This window comes from Solea senegalensis, linkage group LG17 (genome assembly GCF_019176455.1).
Source record: "Solea senegalensis isolate Sse05_10M linkage group LG17, IFAPA_SoseM_1, whole genome shotgun sequence".
Taxonomy (NCBI): Eukaryota; Metazoa; Chordata; class Actinopteri; order Pleuronectiformes; family Soleidae; genus Solea; species Solea senegalensis.
The window spans coordinates 12,185,403-12,205,920 of record NC_058037.1 but is presented as its reverse complement, the minus strand read 5'-3'; the positions used below and the strand labels follow the sequence as shown (position 1 = coordinate 12,205,920).

At 40.4% G+C, this 20,518-nt stretch overlaps 2 protein-coding genes across 2 annotated transcripts; both read left to right on the top strand.

Moving 5' to 3' along the window:
- Positions 1-3,309: 3,309 nt before the first annotated feature.
- On the top strand, positions 3,310-6,279 carry armt1 (acidic residue methyltransferase 1). Its single transcript, XM_044049749.1, has 5 exons — positions 3,310-3,610; positions 3,838-3,943; positions 4,025-4,266; positions 4,378-4,543; positions 4,679-6,279. Exons 1-5 carry the CDS (start codon positions 3,552-3,554, stop codon positions 5,447-5,449), a joined length of 1,344 nt encoding a protein of 447 aa, XP_043905684.1. The 5' UTR covers positions 3,310-3,551; the 3' UTR covers positions 5,450-6,279.
- A 2,071-nt stretch (positions 6,280-8,350) lies between these two features.
- esr1 (estrogen receptor 1) lies at positions 8,351-19,069 on the top strand. Its single transcript, XM_044049726.1, is given in 10 exon segments — positions 8,351-8,971; positions 9,918-10,132; positions 11,347-11,463; positions 12,072-12,262; positions 12,626-12,779; positions 14,668-14,806; positions 16,637-16,770; positions 17,247-17,430; positions 18,053-18,338; positions 18,341-19,069. Coding segments are annotated over 10 exon segments (1,947 nt in total). The 5' UTR covers positions 8,351-8,552; the 3' UTR covers positions 18,449-19,069.
- The last annotated feature ends 1,449 nt before the right edge of the window (positions 19,070-20,518 follow it).

Here is a 20,518-nt window from a genome sequence, read left to right as displayed (position 1 = left end):
CAAAGGCGACAAGGAAATCAACAATCACAATTTTAATTTTGAATACCTATGTTCATTAGAAGTACATATATGCATTTTAATTTGATTGATTTTTAAGACTAGTTTTGTATAATTTCCTATGTGAAAACCACACACATACAGTATGTAAGCCTTAAAAGATAAACCTTTGCATTTATGTGTCATCTGTTTTCTATGACAGTTAAGATTCATAAAGTCAGACTCATTTCCAGGTCGAGATAGGAATAAATTCTTACAGGAACACAGACTTTTACTCAAAATGAGCTACTGTAATCAATACCACTGTGTTCCCTGCCTGCATACCAGACCTGCACAAATCCAAATCACCAGCTATAAACAGTATCATGAACCCCATTGAATGACCTTTAACAACCGAGTCACACCAACTACAAACACAATTTTGTGAAGCCCATTGCTTCTGTGTTTCAGAATCAATCAGCCATGCTTTTTTTTTCAGCCTTAATGAGCTAAGTTACAGCTGTTACTTTGGGATTGCAGCAAAATCTTGCCTGTTAAAAAAAGGCTGGAAACTGACAAACAAAAATCTCTAAGGGAAACTCATCTTTGAACATAAGGACTTAGCAGTAACAGGAAGGAGGGGAGGCCTTGGAAATTGATTTTCACAAATGCACTTTGGAGTCACGTCAATATTATATCATCAGTTGTTGTCATCAATGAGTGGTTGGATGTTGTCCTAGTGTAAACACCTTTTTTTTTACTGCAGAGTTGTATTTCAGCCTAAGGACAGGGAGTCCACAGGAGGACGAGACTAAGCAAGTCGTAGCTCTCTGACAACAACCAACAGAGACAGAAAGGCGGAAAGTCTGTAAAAAGAAGAGGGAAGACAAGGGAGGGGACAGAAATGTTTACCAAACAGGACACAGGGACAAGTCTCTGTGCTGTCAACAAACAACATATCTAAACCTGTCCTGAAATCAGTTGGTTAATAAAAATCCAATGTAGGAGAACAGAATGCTTAACCAAAATTTCACACCTACTTCTAATCTACAAACACAACAGTGTGGCAGAGCAAAAACAGATGTTAACAAAGCAAACCAAGACATGTTTGCATTTTTAAAGAACCCACAGCAGGGGTTTATTTAGAGAAGCAGATAAACTGTTAACCACACTGGTTCATTGTTTCTCCTCATTAAACCAACAACATACATCTTATTTGTTTAATGATGCTCTAACATTAATTCATGTGTCTTTCATGTCCTCTCCATCTCAGTCTTTCTTTCCTTTTATGTGAACAGCTTTTTCAAAGGAGACACAGTCGAGACTTTCACATGACTGCCCTTCCACAAATGCCCACTGAATTGATTTTTCCCTAGCTGCAATAATGCATCATATTAAAAATCAACTGCAACGTCCACGTGAAATTGGTTCGGTCCTGACGTCAGTGCACAATTTCAGGCGAGTTTACTCACCCCCCCCAAAAAAAAAAACACGCGAGAAGAATGCGTGGTGAGCCCAAACACCTGTTTAAACAGGGCCTCTAATCGTTAACCGCCACAGTGTTCACGGCCTGTTTTGAAACCGGAGTGGTGAGTCATTCCTTTCTCGGTTTTAGAAAAACAGATCCGGCCATGCAGGATGGGGCCCCGGCGGGGGGATGGGAGGCCGGCGGCGGTGGATGAACACCGGAGGTGGACGCAGCTGGACTCCCACTCCCAAGGACCCCACATCCTGACAAAAGCCGTGTTACCATAGAGACGGCGGCTGATCTGAGGGATTGAAAATAACACCACCAGAATTAACTGATATGCATATCTGTCCCGCCGTGTTTGTTGCCCACGACCGTGGCTGGAACCAACCGATTGGTCACAAGAGTGGAGTTTGTCCCGGGTCTCTTACACCGTAAACTTTGCCTCCATGTGCTAAATTTGTCGATGAGGTTTGTTACTGACCCATTATGACAACTGTCCAAATAGCCTTGTGATCAACATTTTCTCATTTCCCCAACTGCAATAGGCATATTCTGATGAATGAATAATTGGATTAATACATTATGTAAACATGAAACACCAGCTACTTTAATAATGATGTGTACTTAATAAAGTGACAGTGTGGGATATTGAAGCCCAGATTCAAGGGTCAGTATGTTGTGTGTTCTGCATTCCTCGCTTGCTAAGAGTGGTTATTATCATCACCATGAACCAGTCTTGACATTCTCCTCTGACCTTTGGCATCAACAAGTCATTTTCTCCCAGAATTTTTAGAAAATCCTCCTTAACCTCAGGGATGCACGGTGGAGCAGTGCCTAGCATTGTTGCCAAACAAGAAAAAAGGTCACCACTTTGGATCCCAGTTTGACCTAGAGCTTTGCTATGTGGAGTTTGCATGTTCTACTCATGTGTGCATGGAGTCTCTCAGATGTTCTTCCGCTTCCTCCCACAGTCCAAATACTCAACCATGCCACAGTCAGTCACTTAAACATAGACATTTATTTAGTTAACAAGCAGTTAAAAAGTGTACCTAATAAAGTATCAGGTGAGTGTATGTAAGCCTACACCTTATTCAGACTTCAATGCCACACTGCGGTAACTCATATCCAAGAAACTCATGTGTGATTCAGATCTGTTTTTTAGTGCTGTGTGTTTGCAAAATCTGGATTGGACATATGTCTGGTATGTGGCCATGTGCCATTTACATGTTATTATTATTATTGGCATTGCAGCAAATCCAAACAATGTTCATCTGAAAGTCAGGTGCAAGATATTTGTAGTTATGATGAATGTGAACTGTCAAATCTGATTCTGTATCAATTCTGAATTCAACAATGTGGCTCCTGATGTGAATGTAGCCTAAACATCTTATAACAGCACTCATTAATGTATGACTGTATTCAGTTTTACATTTATTTTTACTTATTTGTTAATTTTTGTTCATGTTTTCTATGTTCAAAATAAATAAATTAAGATGTTTTCCTTCACCAAATTCATACTCGACCCACCTTCTCGTTTTCCCGCCAAAAGGCCTCAATAATGTGGAGTTGGGGGTGTTCAAGGGTTGACCTATCAATAATGTCTCCATGGCGACCATTGCCCTGGACAACGAGGGATGCTGAGATGCTGCAACAACAACGTAGTTGCATTTGCGCAAGGTATCAGTTCACCTCTGAAAGTCCACATTGTCAAGAAATCCAGTAACACGAAGATGCACACGCTAACAACGTCTAAATTGACGTTGTTAGCGTTTAGGGACTGAGACTGCTGAGATGAGGAGCAACCATGTAGCAACGCTGTAGCTTACACTTTAACCGCTAGATGGTAGTATTGTTTCCTAAATTAAACCACGGGGAAGAAACCAAATTCTGTAGGGAAGCAGGAAAATAATGCAATATAATTTGAACAACAAGAAAGTGAGGACGTCGGGTCAGATATAATGTGCTTTGCTGCGTCCTGTCCATAAACGTTTAATACACGTTTCACGCCGAGTCAGCCGAAGTAGTGGATGAACAAAATTTGTCATTGTCCTGGAATTTGTTATCGATAAAGTTTGAGTTTGAATCTTCTCCCACTGCTGAAACTATGGCGGCCGATCTAACTGTGAACGGAGTTCCTTCTCCACTCTCAGCTAAAGTGGTTGGGTAAGTTGACAGTTATTTTAAACAACGTTGTCAACACGATACATACTATGTTTAAACGCACGGTTGTATTAAAAAGTCTAGTCAACGTTATATGACTGTCGCCTTCAAGCAGAATCACAACACGTAGCATTAGCTTTTGCTAACAGGCTCAGGTTGCATAATTGTAGCGTGGATATTTTTAAAGCCTCCCCGTGTGTAACGTTAATCCTCACGTCGTGTCTCTACAGGTCATTCGCTTATTTGACCATAAGAGACAGATTACCCACCATCTTGACTAAAGTCATAGATACAATTCATCGCACCAAAAACACGTTCTTTGAAGAATATGGGGAGGTAAGTCTTATTTTTGAGTTGCACACTTGTTCAGTTCAAATACACTGGCTTCATTTAAACACTTGATAATGCTCCACACAGGAGGGAATCCAGGCAGAGAAGCAAACAATATCTCTCCTTTCCAAGCTGAGGAATGAGGTGCAGACTGATAAGCCACTACTTGCACTGACAGACGACCTACAAGATACAGAGACCTGGAACCAGTACATGCAGAGACACCAGGGACTGCAGGGGGATCAGGGGTCTGTCAGCTGGTTCAAGTCTGCATGGCTTTACGTGGAGTGTTACATGTACCGAAGGATACAGGAGGCTGTCTGGCTCAAGTGAGATGAGTTTACATCTTTATTGGGAACTGCTACTGCTTTATGTCCTCCTTTTTTGAGTACATGCATTTTGATCATGCAATATGTTGCTATATGTGTTTATGTATGCAGTCCTCCAATCCGTGACTTTGATGTCTTTAATGAGGGAAAGACTCAGAGCTTTTTTGAGTCACAGCAAGCTGTAATGGCCTTGTGTACTCACTTGGAGGAAATCAACAAGAGCATGGAGCAGCTTTCTAGGAGTCAGCTGCTTGACAATTTCAACACATTACTGCTGGTCAGTATCTCAGGTTTATTGATCTGTATATCTGCAGACTATATTTACTATTGTGTGAATTCTAAGCAGTCGGTTTGAAGTTTATTTCCTCACTGCATCAAAGTGTTTTTAATGTTCATTCATTTACTCTCCTAGGTTTCTTTGTGGGGGAACAAATGTGACCTGTCTATCTCTGCTGGTCAAGAGAATTCACAGAAGACCAGTCCATTAGATTCCCTGAGCAGCCTACAGCCCTTCATCTTAGTGGATGACTCTAACATGGTGTGGTCAACTCTCATCTCTGCCCAGAGGCCGGGACAGTCAGGAGTCAGAGTGGACATTGTACTGGACAATGCTGGCTTTGAGTTAGTCAGTGACTTGGTGTTAGCAGATTTCCTGGTTTCCTCCGGCCTCGCTCGGGAGATCCATTTTCACGGCAAATCCTTCCCTTGGTTTGTCTCTGATGTGACGGTGAAGGATTTTCATTGGACCATCCAGCAGACCATGGCAGCCAATCACAAGTGGATGTCTAAGAGTGGTTTCCAGTGGAAGAGCTACATGAAAGAAGGTGTGTGGTCCTATCACGACCATCCTTTCTGGACACAGCCCCATGAGTTCTGTGACATGGCTGCTGATGCTTCTGATTTGTATACGCGCCTGCAGGGGGCAGACTTGGTGTTGTTTAAAGGTGATCTGAACTACAGGAAGCTGACTGGAGACAGGTACTGGGACTACACAGTTAGCTTTGATACTGCACTTCGAGGTTTTGGGCCTGCACCACTTTGTAGCCTAAGGACTCTCAAGGCTAATATTCAGGTTGGTCTGCAGCCAGGCCAAGGGGAGAAGCTCACCTCCCAAGATCCAGACTGGATGACTAATGGCAAGTATGCTGTCATCCAGTTCCACAGCCCAAAGTCAGAACAGTAGGAATGACAACAGGATTGCACTGGAAGTAAACACCATAGTAAGAAGTGTAATTTGCAGGAGGTACTTTTAAGCCATAAGAACATGATGTAATAGGAGTTTGTTAAGTTATGTTTTTGTTTGCCATCATCAGTTAGCACTTGTTCATGTTTGATACAGAAATGAAAATACAGTTGTATTATCAGCTTATACATAAAATGCTACAACTCACTGTTGTAGAACAGCTGTGGCAAAGTTTGTGCATGCAAGTTGATGAGTGGCAATACATGTAATATATAATAATTTAATTTTGATTTAGCTCAGGTTGTGAACTGTGTCATTGTATGCATGCTCCAAACATGCAGCCTGCTATTTGGACCCTGTTCAGAACTGATATTAAATATGTCCTGAGTGATATAAGCACTTGTTAGATCAGAAGTACAGATCTGAAGCTACACAGTGCATCCTTAGTGCATCCTCAGACCATATCACAGAAACTACAGCTTGAAGATGCATGTGTCCACATTCCTGAGCACGAATGAACACATTCTGTCCTCAGGAGGACGCATTAGAGACGTCGGAGGAGATGCATCCAGGATGCTTTTTTTAAAGATCATATTCTGTCGGATGTACTGTTAATGGGGGCTGTGTGATAATAAATGTGATGAAATGTACTGGTTGGGTGTAAAATGGAAGCCCAAACCTTGACAGATTAAAGTGGATTTCTATGAACACTTTTGCATCATCTACTGTAACTCTTCATGCTCAATGTCAGCTAATGTAAAATGGTTTTGGGAGAAATCATATCGCGTTCATCAATGAGTTTGATTTAATAAAGAACTGCAATGACTGGTCATCGTTCCCAGCTGTTGTATTTGAAAAGCACGAGAAATGGGAAATGAAAGTGCTGTAATGGCTATTTCATAGCATTATTTTCTGTTGGACTCGAATCTCATTTCATCCCCATTTATTAGTGTAAAGCAACAAAGTGCAGCTGCATGGTTCTATTTACATTCTGTGCATACATATTGTGAACCAACTGATCTTTTTCTAAAATTTAAATTTAATTTCCTGCTGACTTTTTCGTATACTGAAGGTCAAGTGGGACCTAGAAAAATAGCTGCAAATGCTGCATCCTGTGTGTTACGATCCCATCTCAGCTGGTAAAACACCATTTCATCTGCCGTTAGCTTGTGTCCTGCTATGAAAATGAAGTCACTTACCACAAGAAGCATTGTCTTCAGTGATTTAAGTAAAGTCTATAGCTACATTTGCCAAAGTAGTCCCATGTCCTAATGTAACAGCTCCTTCGTTTGACTTTTCCCATGGGAAATGCAAAATAATTATATATATATATATCATCATCAGAGCTACTTGTTTTCCACTTGACCTGACATGTCCTGAAAATTGGGTTGTTTACTCAAGTAAGATGTTGTACAGAGACAGGAAAAAGAAGCCTCTGTGCCAAACGGTGAGGTTTTTTTTTTTTTAAAGTTAAAGTTAGTTTTTATTAATCCCCTTAGGGAAAGTATTCCTCTGCATTTTGACCCATCCTAGAATTAGGAGCAGTGGGCTGCCACACTGAGTGGCGCCCGGGGAGCATTGGGGGTTGGGTACCTTGCTCAGGGGTACCCCAGCCCTTTTTGGCCGGGTGGATTTGAACCGGCGACCCTCCGGTTACAAGTCAAGTTCCCTTTCCCCTTGGCCACAGGCTGCCATTTTACTCCGTTGGTCATCAGTAGTTCTTTATGGTTGTATTTACTAAGTTTCTTAGCTAACAATATGAGGATATTTTAAGTGTCACATTTTTTGGGATTTCTATTATTTGAACTGATTTATAGTCTGATTTACAGAGTTGTGCTTTAAATATTTATGTTTACAATAAAACATTTTATTTACATTTCTTGTAAACACCATTTAATTTGGTTTTATTAGTTTGAGTGTTTCAGGGCACAAGGTTGTTTTTTATCTTGATGCCTTGTCCAGAAGTGACTGCAAGGACTAAAAGAATCCTTGAAAATCACAAATCTCCTTTTATACTATAAACGTAAAAACAGAGATTTTGTTGTAATATGCTTACTTTAACCATGTTTTTTATTTCTGTACTTTGCTACAAAAGTACAATCATGCTCATGCAAAGTTAAGATGAGCAGCAATCCGTTCATTTGGTAATTATTGACTGACAGAATGTGATTTGACCTCCTGCTCTGTTTGCTGTGTTATGGTGACCTGGCACTTAAACACACCATAGTTATTGATTTGGCTGCTTCTTTAATTTGTTTATCCTTATTTTTAACCTTTCCACTGTTCCCGTTGTGTCCAATGAGCCCAGTTAGATGTCTCGGAGTCAAAGTGATGAGATGCAAGCAGAGAGAGAGGAGTCAAAACAGCCCCAGTCTTTCACACCGGCGATGAGGAGGCACATGTAAGAGGTGAGAATATATCATACTAGGATTTTGTCTTTCTTTTTGCCCCTGTTGTCTAAAACATTGTCATGTTTCTCATTTCCACAGTAATTCGATTTACGACTGAGTCTCAGGTGTATTCGAGAAACTGGCTACAAATAGACTGGTCGTACGTCATACTGTTAGTGTGCAGACTATCAGCTAAATTAAAGATAAATATTCAGAGAGAAACAAATGTAGCTGTTTCAGTGGATAGATTTACATATCAACTGCAGCTAAAGTAAAAGCTTAGATGCAAGGCAAAGGTGAAGCAGGAAGACGGTATTTTTGTAATGCTGTGGGAGAGGACAAGGGAAGTTATTTTTTAGTGGGGGATCACTTTCTGTGTCCATCTTCCTTTCTCCCCCCTCAGCCTCGGCTCTCTCCTACACATTAGTAACAGTACAGGAAAAGAAGGAAAGGCTCTGTGAAGGAGGTTGGGAGGAGTCTTTTGTGGACGCCTATTTTCCTAATCTTTCTTTATCTGGCTTGGTTGGTGGAAGCTCAAGACAGATAGGGCAAGAATTGTGGACCCTTCAAGTTGGCTGACAGGCTTTATTGAGGAAAAAAAGAAAAAAAAAAAGGGAGACAGAGGAGGAGAGCCGCACTCATCACCACTCCCCCTCCCAGCAAATGAGAGAGCAAGTCTAAATCATGTTGCTTATCAGTGCTGTTGTGCTGTGATGTTGCTCAGGCCGAGCCCAGCACAGAACAGGCAGCCTCGTGGACCAATACACCGACCCAGAACCAGCCTAGCCTTCTCAGAGCTGGAGACACTCGCCTCGCCTCGTCTCTCACCTCCACCGCGTGCCTCCCACAGTGACATGTACCCTGAAGAGAGCCGGGGGTCTGGAGGGGTAGCCAGTGTTGACTTCTTGGAGGGGACGTACGACTACGCCGTCCCTACCCCTGCTCAGACTCCTCTCTACAGCCACACCAACACTGGCTTCTACTCTGCTCCACTGGATGATGGTAGTCGTCAGTCCCTGGGCAGTGGGCCTGTCAGTCCTCATGCGTATATGCCCTCCAGCCCCCGACTCAGCCCCTTCATGCACCCGCCCAGCCACCACTATCTGGAAACCACTGCAACACCCGTCTACAGGTAAGAGAACACAGTTTTTAAGACAAAGTTCTCCTTATACATTGAATCACAAGATATGAATCATTCCTTCCTCTGATTTTTTTTTAAAGAGTCAGTAAATGAACTTTTGTGGCTATTGTTTATAAATGATTCTATTTCGCAGACGGTAAGTAAATCACAAGTAGTGTAATCTCCAGAGTTTGATTGTTTATTCGGTTTTGTTTGTGCTGTAATGTCGTGATTATATAACTGTTATTGACAATCCAAATTGAAAGAGACTCTTCAGAGTTTTTTTTTCCCAATACAACACAATGAGCCTGTTCTGCTATGTTTTATATGTCATTTTGTAATTGTGATCCATTAAGAGGATAAACAGTTTTTTTTTTGTTTTTTTTGGCCCAGCTTGTTTATATTAATTGGTGTTTATATATTTCCCAAATGTGTTTACACCCTCGTGTTTTCTGTCGAGTAGCTTTGGGACATAATATTGCTCCCCAACTAGATTTAATATCTTTAACCCAGTGGCACAATGTTCAGTCCTCGAAATGCAGTCATAAACAAAATTAAACAAGTGCATTGTTTATGTAATCTCTTGCTTTATGCATTGCCATTATCTCTATAGAAAGGATCAAGCTTTGCCCTGGTTGCTAATTCCAGAGATTAAGGACTTTGTCAAGGACCTTGAAAAAGGAACAATACGTAAGAACAACAAAAGTACAGATTGTTTCCCGGCTCAGGTGGAAAATAGCACTCTGCTCTTGTCTTACCCACTGTCACATGTCAGTGTGGTAAATGTCAAAATTCACTTTAATAGTTGATTCTAATATCTTTTTACAATAAATGAGAGCCTGGAAACGTCCAGCTGTAGCCGGTGGTTACTGATAACCATAGTTAATATTATCTTTATCGTTGTCGTCATGTCGGTGTGTGTGAAATGGTTCAGGGTGAAATGTGTCCTTGGTTACAGGTCCAGTCAGCAGTCGGCATCCAGAGAGGATCACTGTGGTATCAGTGACGAGGTGTACAGTGTGGGGGAGTCAGGTGCTGGAGCCGCAGTCGAAGGATTTGAGATGGCTAAAGAGACGCGCTTCTGTGCCGTGTGCAGTGACTATGCCTCTGGGTACCACTACGGGGTGTGGTCCTGCGAGGGCTGCAAGGCCTTCTTCAAGAGGAGCATCCAGGGTAGAGAAGAGTGTCTGCTTTTGCTGTTTGTCAACCAGTAATGTGTCACCTGTTCGACTTATTTTGTCAGTGTTTAAGGGTTTAAATTTCATGTAAAAATCAACTGGATAATTGAGGAGCAGATTCTCACCTATCAAATTATTTATTTACTCTTCTGTCTTTAAATGATAGAGGAGTAAAAATAGATTTGACTACGTGTCATCAATATTTATTTAGCCTCATTTCACAAATCTTAATGAAGAGGCTTTAGTATGATAATAAAAATGATGAACTTACTCAAAATGTGCAAAGTAGCAACGCTCGATATTGGACCTTTTGCAGATATTTGCCGATATATAAATATGTATATATATGTATATGTATGTATGTATGTATGTATGTATGTATATACATATATATGTAAATATATATGTATATACATACATATCGTGAGCTCTTGGCCCAATAATCAATACCAATATATGTAAGTATAAAAATGTTCAGAGTTTATTTAGTCTCTTCTATAGTGCCATTAACATACTATTTTGTATAATCATGTCACAGCAGATGTAGATATACTTTTTATTCATTGAGCCAAATACAGTACATAAACCTAAAAAAAGGCCTGTTTAGTCTACTGTTGAACTCATTAGTAATATCCGATAATACATTTTAGAGCCAATATCTGTCAATACCGATATCGTGCCGGTCATGTCATGCATCCCTTGTACAGAGTGCTTTAAAACAGACCATTCATAAAAATCAGCAGAGTAAACAAAATGTTCAGTTTTAAGAGAAACGGGTTAAAAATTATTTGGTACAATTTGTAACCACTATTGTGTTCAGGGTAAGAAATGCAGAAGTGAAGTCAGATAAAATCAGGGAAAGCCTTTTTGACAACAGATATACTGTAAATTGTTGTTGTTTTTCCAGTTGTGTGCCATCAATCGTTTGCCTTTACTTGTTGTGTACAACCTCCATGTACCACCACACCGCCTCTGTGTGCAGATCAAAGCTCTGCCTGCTCAGTCATGTTTGTGATGGGCTTCTTTGAATGTATTGAAAGACTGGTCATAAAGAAATCAGTAGTCTCCATGGCGATGACAAAGCCAAGATGCCTCCATCTCAGATTAATTGAAAATGGGAATGGAGTGTCCCCGGCTACTAAATAACCTAAACCTGAAACTGAACGCTGGAGTGTGCAGCTTGAAGTAATAGATTTTCTCCCATTTCAGGTCACAATGACTACATGTGCCCAGCAACCAATCAGTGTACTATTGACAGGAATCGGAGGAAGAGCTGCCAGGCTTGCCGACTTAGGAAGTGTTACGAAGTGGGCATGATGAAAGGAGGTGAGTAGAAGCGTCAGCATCATGTAAGAGATAAAAGAAAGAAAATAGTTTTTGGTTTTTTTTATTTATATAATTTTGTTTTTTTTAAAGTTATTGTTGGTTGATGCGGACAAAAACATTGTCATGATTGGAAAGTTTCAAATCCGTCGATGTCGGTTAAATGTGATTATAAAATTCTTTATGGATAGTGTATTGCGTAGAACTATTATCAATATGCACTTCAGTGATTTGTTTTCCAACCTGACAAATAAAAGATTTTATTTCCCAATTTGTAACTTTATCCAGACACTAATTGTCATAATTGTGGCAGAGAGGAATGGCACGAACAAGAGAGTTCTGGTGGATGCAGATAAACTCCAGTGTAACTTTAACATGACCTTGAAATGATTTCCTCGGAGAACAGCCACTGATTAGCACACACCCACATTTTTGTTCGCATACTTCTTGACTCACAAAGACTCCATTTAATCAACACAGCTTGATTTTATGGCAAAAAAAGGGATTTGAAGGTCTATGTGTATGTGTGTGCTTCTGAAGGAAAAGTCAGTGCATGTGTTTCTGTCTCTCTGTGTCTGTATTTTATTTTAAACCTCTGCTGTGTCTTCAAGGCATGCGCAAGGACCGTAGCCGCGCTCTGAGGCGTGACAAAAGACGGACTGGGACTAGTGAGCGAGATCAGGCCTCCAAGGACCTCGACAACAAAACAGTGCCCCTCCAGGACAGGAGGAAACGTGGCAGCAGCACTAGAGTGGGAGGCAGAGGAGGAAAGTCATCCGTCACTAGCATGCCACCTGACCAGGTGAAAATTTATGTTGAGACAAAATTTGTTTGCACTTGGATGTAAAAGAGGATGAGTGTCATTCTATAGACTAAGGGGTAACAGTGACTCAGTGTTAGAGTGTGTCATCTTTCAACTGGAAGGTTGAGGTTTCAATTCCCGGCTCTGCGAGTCAATATCTCGATAAATCCCTGGGCAAGACATTTAACCCCAAAAAAAACAAAAAAAACATAGATACATATAGATGTGCTGGTTGTGAATGGCAAAACTGTACTGCAGCTTTGAGTGGTTATAGAAAAGCATTTTTAAAGAAGTTTTAACGCACTGTTGCTTATATATTTCAGTATTAATTAACTGACAAGTGTTTATCTGCCAATTTTCCAGGTGCTGCTCCTGCTCCAGGGTGCTGAGCCCCCAATTCTGTGCTCCCGTCAGAAGCTGAGTCGCCCTTACACTGAGGTCACCATGATGACGCTGCTCACCAGCATGGCCGACAGAGAGCTGGTCCACATGATCGCCTGGGCCAAGAAGCTTCCAGGTATTTCTTGATCCATCCAGCAGCACAAACGTTTGCAATGGCACAATGTGAAAGTATCCTGACCAAAAATGATGATGAATTTATCACAATGTCATTGTGGTAATTGTAACAAGAATTGTTTTCTGGCCTGTAAGTGAAAATAAACATGGAAGCATATGGATACAGAGGAAACAGACAAACTAATGTAACTAATGTTCAAAACAACATTATTAACATGACCAAAAAATGTGATACAGTGAAGAACGAAGAACATTTTTTCCACATTTGGCCTCAAGCCAGATTACGACTGTTGCTTGGGAGAGATATTCAGAAATACTTGTCCTGTACGTAGAAAGATGAGGGCAGGTGCAGAACAGGTTTACCGGAGCACAGTGACATTTTTCAAAAGCCTGAAAACGCCGTCTTTTCCAAACATCCCCCGTACAGATGTAATGTGGAACAAAGGTGGTGGCCCTCGACCGCTGTTCTGTTTGACTGCTTAGGCAACAGCAACAGCAACAGCAACAGCAACAGCAACAGCAGAGTGACAGGTGACCTTTATCATAGGGGCACATCTGGACACATACACACACAAATGCAGAGCCATTACAGTGATGGTAATTACAGTCATCAGCTTTGAGAGGATTGTTTGGCCAATCTGCTGGCACCCCACAGAGCATAAATGCAGTATAAGACACATCACCCTTTTGCACACACGCACACAGTCACATTACGTTGACATGCATTCATTTCCTGCAGACTTAACTTAACCATAACTACTACTTGTCTAACCCTAATCCTAACCTTAAAACATGTCTTCACCTTAACATTTAATCATTTACATTACGGGGATTTGATTTTCCCCCATAAGGCAGACAAGTCCCCATAATGTGACTGTGTAAACAGATGTAGGCCCTCACAACGTGTGTAATTCCTGGAAGACACACACAACATTTCAACATTTGCACAGCCATCCTTTTAAGGATTCTGCATTGACTTCCATCAGCCCTAAACAAAGCCTTATTCCTAACCCTATAATCATGAGTTAATTCCTTAACCCTAACATTAAAGCCCTCAACTTAACCAGTTCCTCAGTTCAGAAAAAGTCCCAAAGAGGTAATACATTTAAAGAACACACGCTTGTTTTTATATCTTAGTGAGGACACATCATTGACATAATGCATTCCCTAGCCTCCTAGCCTAACCTTACCTATCAAAACTAAATGAATTCTAACCCTAACCAGGGCTTAACCCTGAAAAAGCCCCTTAAAGTTGTGGGGGGCCGAGACAAAATGTCCCCACAAAGGTAGGTTTTTACGTTTTTTGGACCTCACAAAGATATAAACATGCGCACACACACACACACACATATACTCACAGGCTCTCTTAAGTGCGTAAATCCTGATTTTGAGGTGTCACTAAAAGCCAAAGGCAACACGGTTATAATTGCGAAGGGTCCTGAACACGTACATGGGGGGGACAATGGAGGTGATTTGAGTGTAATTATATATGAAGTGAGACAGCTGAGTGCCAGTGATAAGGCTTTGTATGAGAGCAGAGACTTTGCAGGTGGATTCATTTAAGCATCAGTTCTTTGGCTCAAAGCAGAGGCTTAAATATTTTTTGTTTTCATGAAGGTGCCTGGGAAAATACTATAAACTCTGGGAGTGTTAATATTTCACACCATTTTATAGTCAACATCCACTGCTCTGAATAAATAGCTCTGATAAAAAAAACACATTTTCTTTTAGGGACAACAGTTTAGGGACATCTGTTAGATGGAGTTGGTTTGAGAGCATGTTTGTCAAAGAGTGGATGTGAACGTCTGCTCAAAACTGTCGAAGTGTAGTTCCCCTTTGCTTTCCAACGTGGGTCCTTTGACAAAATGCCTTTCGGTGTGTTTCTCTAGGTTTCCTGCAGCTGTCCCTTCATGACCAGGTGCAGCTGCTGGAGAGCTCCTGGTTGGAGGTGCTTATGATTGGACTCATCTGGAGGTCCATTCACTGCCCAGGCAAGCTCATCTTTGCACAGGACCTCATCCTGGACAGGTAGTTAGCAGAACTTGCCTCATGTCTTCGTGACATGCACCTTTCTTTACTTTTTTCCACATCTTCTCTCCTTACTTTTCCCCTGCCTATTTCTCTGTCTTCATCCGACTCTCGAAGATGTTACAAGTGATACATCAGCATTGTAGATTTTCCATTTCACACCTTGCCCACCATTGTGTCATCTCAACACATCCATCGCAGAGTGAAAGACTAATTACCTGTTCCCTGTGGAGAGAAGAGCCGCCTCTCTCTGACCTGAAATACTCCTTCGTTATTACAACACTAAACTGGCAAACCAGGACAGAGACTTAATCAAAGCCTCAATGCAAGGAATGATGGAAAAGGGGGAGAGATGATGGGAAAGGAGAGAGAATTACAGATGCACGGGGACACGAGACACTGCTGTGTTCTGCTTTTGCAGGAACAGCCTCTTACCTCCACTTCCAGCCACGTTCACTGACCACACCTCAGCATCCAGAGAGACACCACAGAGTAAAAAGGTGGAGACGGATGGATGAGGGAGACAGACAGAGCTTTTACCGTCTGATGTGCCTGATGGCCCCCATTTGATTCAAAAGTGTATTACCGAGCATTATCTCTAAACCCTGGTCTCCGTATGAGTGTGCTCACCAATTGGACATGATAACTAAAATGCTGCAGGTCAGGGTTGACAAATTCCCCTGCCTCTGTGCAGTCCAAGTTTATCTTGCACTCAAACCGCTGGATATTACCCATCTCTCCGTCACTTTTCAACTGTGCTGACAAATAGAGCGCCGCAGCGATTCAGGCCATTAGTCGTTTTTGTGGCCGCTTTTTTTCGCCGAGTTTCTTTGTCGCAGGTGGTCTTCTTTCCTCTGAAGATGGAAAGATGACATTAACAACCATGTGGTTAAATTCTGATTCACCTGACAATAGAATTTCTGTATTCAGCCCGTCTAACGAAGTCGTCTGAACTCCTTTTTTAAAACCTCCAGATTTGTGATTTGACTGTTTAGGAAATGTCACCTGAAAGTAGGGTCCTATTATTGGATGATACAAACAGTTTATCACACTAATGTCCACTCATATGTGCTGTACTTTATCATCTGTTTTCATATTCTATTGAAAAGCAGCTGAAACTAAATGATTGAGCCCATTAACTCCTCAGGAGAATGTTAACTGATGTTATAAATCGTGTGAGAAGTAGACTTATTTTCTCATAGACTTCCATTCAAGTGGGTTGCGGGCGAGGAAGTCATTATCATGTGAATGGCCAAGAATATACAAACATGACTTATACATGAAGCAATACAGAGTGTCTTCAGCTGATGCATACTTTAGATTTCAAAAATATAGATTTAACAGATGTTAACAGGTATCTGTTGGGCACATTGTTGGCAGCATAACAATAGATGGACATATTCATACAGTTTATTGGATCTTTGAGACAAGATTTTGTCAAGATAGTGAAGTGAAAGAACATCCACTCATTTATTTAGATCATTTATAAAGATTACAATTTGAAAAGAAGAAAATGTATTCATTTATTTATTTTATTTAAGCTTTTATTTAACCAGGTGAGTCAACTGAGAACCACTTCTCATCTGCATTGACGACCTGGCTGAGAGGCAGATACAAAAAAGTGACGGCAAAAAAGAAAAAAAAAAACAATTTTAGTAGTGACTGTAGATATGAAGGCGTTTTCCCACTGAGAGTTTTGTAAATGAGCAGAAAGCAGCCTGAGTGAGAGCCATTTCACCAGGAAATTGAGAATAGAGTCACTTCAGCCTGGTTTAATGTGAACAAAGTAACAAAATATTTCCCCACGTCTTCTTTTATTCTTTCCTTCAGGAATGAAGGCAACTGTGTCGAGGGCATGGCTGAGATCTTTGACATGCTGCTGGCCACCACCTCCCGCTTCCGCATGTTGAAACTCAAACCCGAGGAGTTCATCTGCCTCAAAGCTATCGTCCTGCTCAACTCTGGTGAGGCAACACATCGCCACGTCACCCAAGTTCACATTTCTATTTACTCTGTTGTGAGATAAACTGGGAGGAAAACGAGTGCCTGGAAACACTGACTGTGGCAGCAGCAGTGTTCTAAAAAGGCCCTGCATTGTCAATATGCCTGATAACTGTTTCCATGACAACATGACACTGGTCAGGGACTTGTTTTTGTCTTGGATCTTGAGATATTCTCTAAGGCATAATGAAATACCAGTGACACAAGTGGCACAGCTGCTGGAGCTGGAGGAACATTTGATCACTGTGGCAACTACTGCTCTTATTTCATGTACGTGTGAGTCAGATGTTTCATCAAATAAACTTTGCCATTATTGGTTCATGGTAGATTTAAACTGAATCTGTAATTTGATGATCACATCTGTGTGCGGTCGACTACTCCATGCTGATGGTGCATTGGTTGGAGAAGTCTCAGTGAGCTTCTGTTCCTCCTCTTTTAGGTTCCTTCTCTTTCTGCACCGGCACGATGGAGCCACTCCACGACGCGGCCGCAGTGCAGGACATGCTGGAAACCATCACAGATGCTCTCATACATCACATCAGCCAAACGGGATGCTCTGTTCAGCAGCAGTGGAGACGACAGGCCCAGCTTCTTCTCCTGCTCTCCCACATCAGACACATGAGGTAAAAAAAAAACCCATCATGAATGTTAAAAATTAGTTTAAAAAGGGGCGTTTTAGAACCAATTGATAATCTGACGCTTCCATGTTAAGTCATTTTTGCTAAAAAAATTACAGTTTAAAGATTAAATCCATTTTATGTATTTATTTTTAATTTTTTTGTTTATTATGTTGTGTTTGCAGTTTGCCGTGATGCCTTTTGTATTTTGGTTACGGCACAATTGCCCTGCCCACACAAGCAGAAAAATAAAGGTGGAATAATCTTTTTTTCTAGTCTTTTTGAGGAATTTGGTGTCACTAATAAAAGTACAGAACAACATCTTCTTTAATCTGATGTTTAAGATGCTTATTAAGACACATTTACAGTATGTAATAAATATAAATAAAAAAATGAGTTCTTCTGGCTAATTTATGTTGAAATAAGACATGTCCCCTCCCCTCACTCTTCTTTTTCCTTTTACTTTCTGTACTTGCTATTTGATTTGTATGTTTTGTCTGTCCCATATAATCAATGTGATGACAAAATGTGCTCAGAATATTGGTCTCAATAGAGACAATTTCAGATTATTATTAAGGATGAAGAAAGTAGATTAGGGTCAAAAACCTAATGCTCCTGCTCCTCACAGCAACAAAGGCATGGAGCATCTCTACAGTATGAAGTGCAAGAACAAGGTACCACTGTACGACCTGCTGCTGGAGATGCTGGACGCTCACTGTCTTCACCGGCCAGCAAGACCAGCTGAGGCCTGGCTCCAGTTGGACTTGGAGTCCTCCACCACCACTAACGACAACGACAACAGCAGCGGTGGTGGTGTCTCATCTTCAGCAGGCTCCAGTTCAGGACCTCGCAGCAGCCATGAGAGTCCGAGCAGAGCCGCGTCAGGTCCAGGTGTCCTGCAGTATGGAGGGTCCCACTCCAACTGCACCCACATCCTATGAGACCGAACATGGAGATCTGTGGAGTTCAGGATGAAGGATTTAAAACTTGTGTTAAATTTGTGTTATCAGATAATTATTTATGAATTAAGTTGTTGTTGTCGTAGTTGTTTAGGAAGGAAAAACTCCTTTGCACTGTTTCCAATTCACCACAATCTACAAGCTTTGATGCAGTTTCTTCTTTATCTGTGATTCTGATTTACTTTTTTTTAAAACTGTGTTACAGTAAAACAGCCAGCGCTCATTCATGTTATGGCTTTTCCTTCTGTTAAAGTGATTTCAAATGATGAGCAGCTAATTTTCTTTGCCTCAACCAAAGTGCACTTCCTCTGGAGTTTGAGGGAATTATTTTTACTTTCACAAACCAAAAAAGTCTTTGACTCCGCACTAAAGCTAAAAAAAAATGTGTAAAATGAAACTAACTTATTTCAATCATTTAAAAATGTTTCTGGGGAGAAAATATATATTAAAATTGTGAATGTATTTGTTGAAATTGTAATACCAAAACAAATTGTGAGATTTTGTCCTGACGTTCAACATTTTGATCATGTAAAAAATTACAACCTACCAGCTCAACCCTGTCTTTTGTTTCATAGACACATGTGCAACCCTTCATACAGGATGAGAACATTAGATTTGAGAGCTGTTCAGTCTGATGCGACTGTCATTTGTTCACTGTGCATAAAAATAAAAGCCTCAACACAGAAGTGAGTATTTCATGTTTTATTATTTGCAAAGAGAATATTCTCAATGGAGTTGGCATTAGAAAAATGTACATACATAAATAACTGTTTTTTATTTTTTTTTATTTTTACAGATTCTGTTTTCACACAGTGGCCCCGAGGTTGCACCACTGCAGAATAATAAGCACAGTTATTACAAAGCACACTATACATGTAATGTCAAAGCCATGTACTAAAAACACTACCAGCAGAGGACTTTTAAGTGCATGCTCAAACATGAAGATAACAAAATAACTGCACCGGATTTAAAGGCAATTCAACAGTAATTTACAAATCAAGGTATTTTTTCTATAAAAGAGCTCATATTGTTTTTTCACATCGGCTCTGGTTGATTAATTTGTGAAATTGAAAACAGAAACATGTGGTTCTTTGGGAAAGAAGTCGGCCATGTTGGCTGGATGGCTTGAGTGCAGTATCATAGATGGTGCTCGTGTCAGTGCTCGAGGTTCAGATTAGCAAAAAAACCATACTATAGCATGTCTTCCAAATTTTGACCAAAAGGTTATAGTTCAGTATGTCGTCGAAATTCTGAAAAAAAGTCATACTATAGTATGCTGTCCGAAATCTGTCAAAAAAGTCATACTATAGTATGTCGTCCAAAATTACTAAAAGAAGTCATAGTATAGTATGTTGTCCATATTCAGTCAAAAAAGTCATACTATGTTTGTCTTCCAAAATCTGTCAAAAAACGTCATAGTATAGTATGTCGTCCAAAATCAGTGCAAAAAGTCGTACTATAGTCTGTCGTCCATATTCAGTGAAAAAAATCATACTATAGTATGTCGTCCAAAATCTGTCAAAAAAGTCATAGTATGTCGTCCATATTCTGTCAAAGTCATACTACAGTATAGGTAAAATCACTCAAAAAGTCATAGTATAGTATAGTCCATATTCAGTCAAAAAAGTCATAGTATAGTATGTCTTCCAAAATCTGTCAAAAAGTCATACTATAGTATGTCGTCCAAAATCAATCAGAAAAGTCATACTATAGTATGCTGTCCAAAATCTGTCAAAAAAGTCATACTATAGTATGTCGTCCAAATTTTGACAAAACGTCATAGTATGTCGTCCATATTCAGTCAAAAAAGTCATACTATAGTATGTTGTCCAAAATCAGTCAAAAAGTCATAATATAGTATGTCGTCCAAAATCAGTCCAAAAAGTCATAGTATAGTATGTCGTCCAAAATCAGTCAAAAAAGTCATAGTATAGTATGTTGTCCAAAATAACCCAAAAAAGTCATACTATAGTATGTCGTCTAAAATCAGTCAAAAAAGTCATACTATAAGTCTGACTTTACTATAAGTTATAATTAATATAAGTCTAAAATTAGTCAAAAAAGTCATACTATAGTATGCCATCCAAAATCAGTCAAAAAAGTCATAATATAGTATGTCGTCCAAAATCGGTCAA

Bases quoted from the DNA above. Each gene is read 5' to 3' on its own strand.
- armt1 (XM_044049749.1), top strand. From the start codon at position 3,552: ATGGCGGCCGATCTAACTGTGAACGGAGTTCCTTCTCCACTCTCAGCT. The intron at 3,944-4,024 runs GTAAGTCTTATT...TGCTCCACACAG, and splicing joins TCTTTGAAGAATATGGGGAG to GAGGGAATCCAGGCAGAGAA. The intron at 4,267-4,377 runs GTGAGATGAGTT...TTATGTATGCAG, and splicing joins CAGGAGGCTGTCTGGCTCAA to TCCTCCAATCCGTGACTTTG.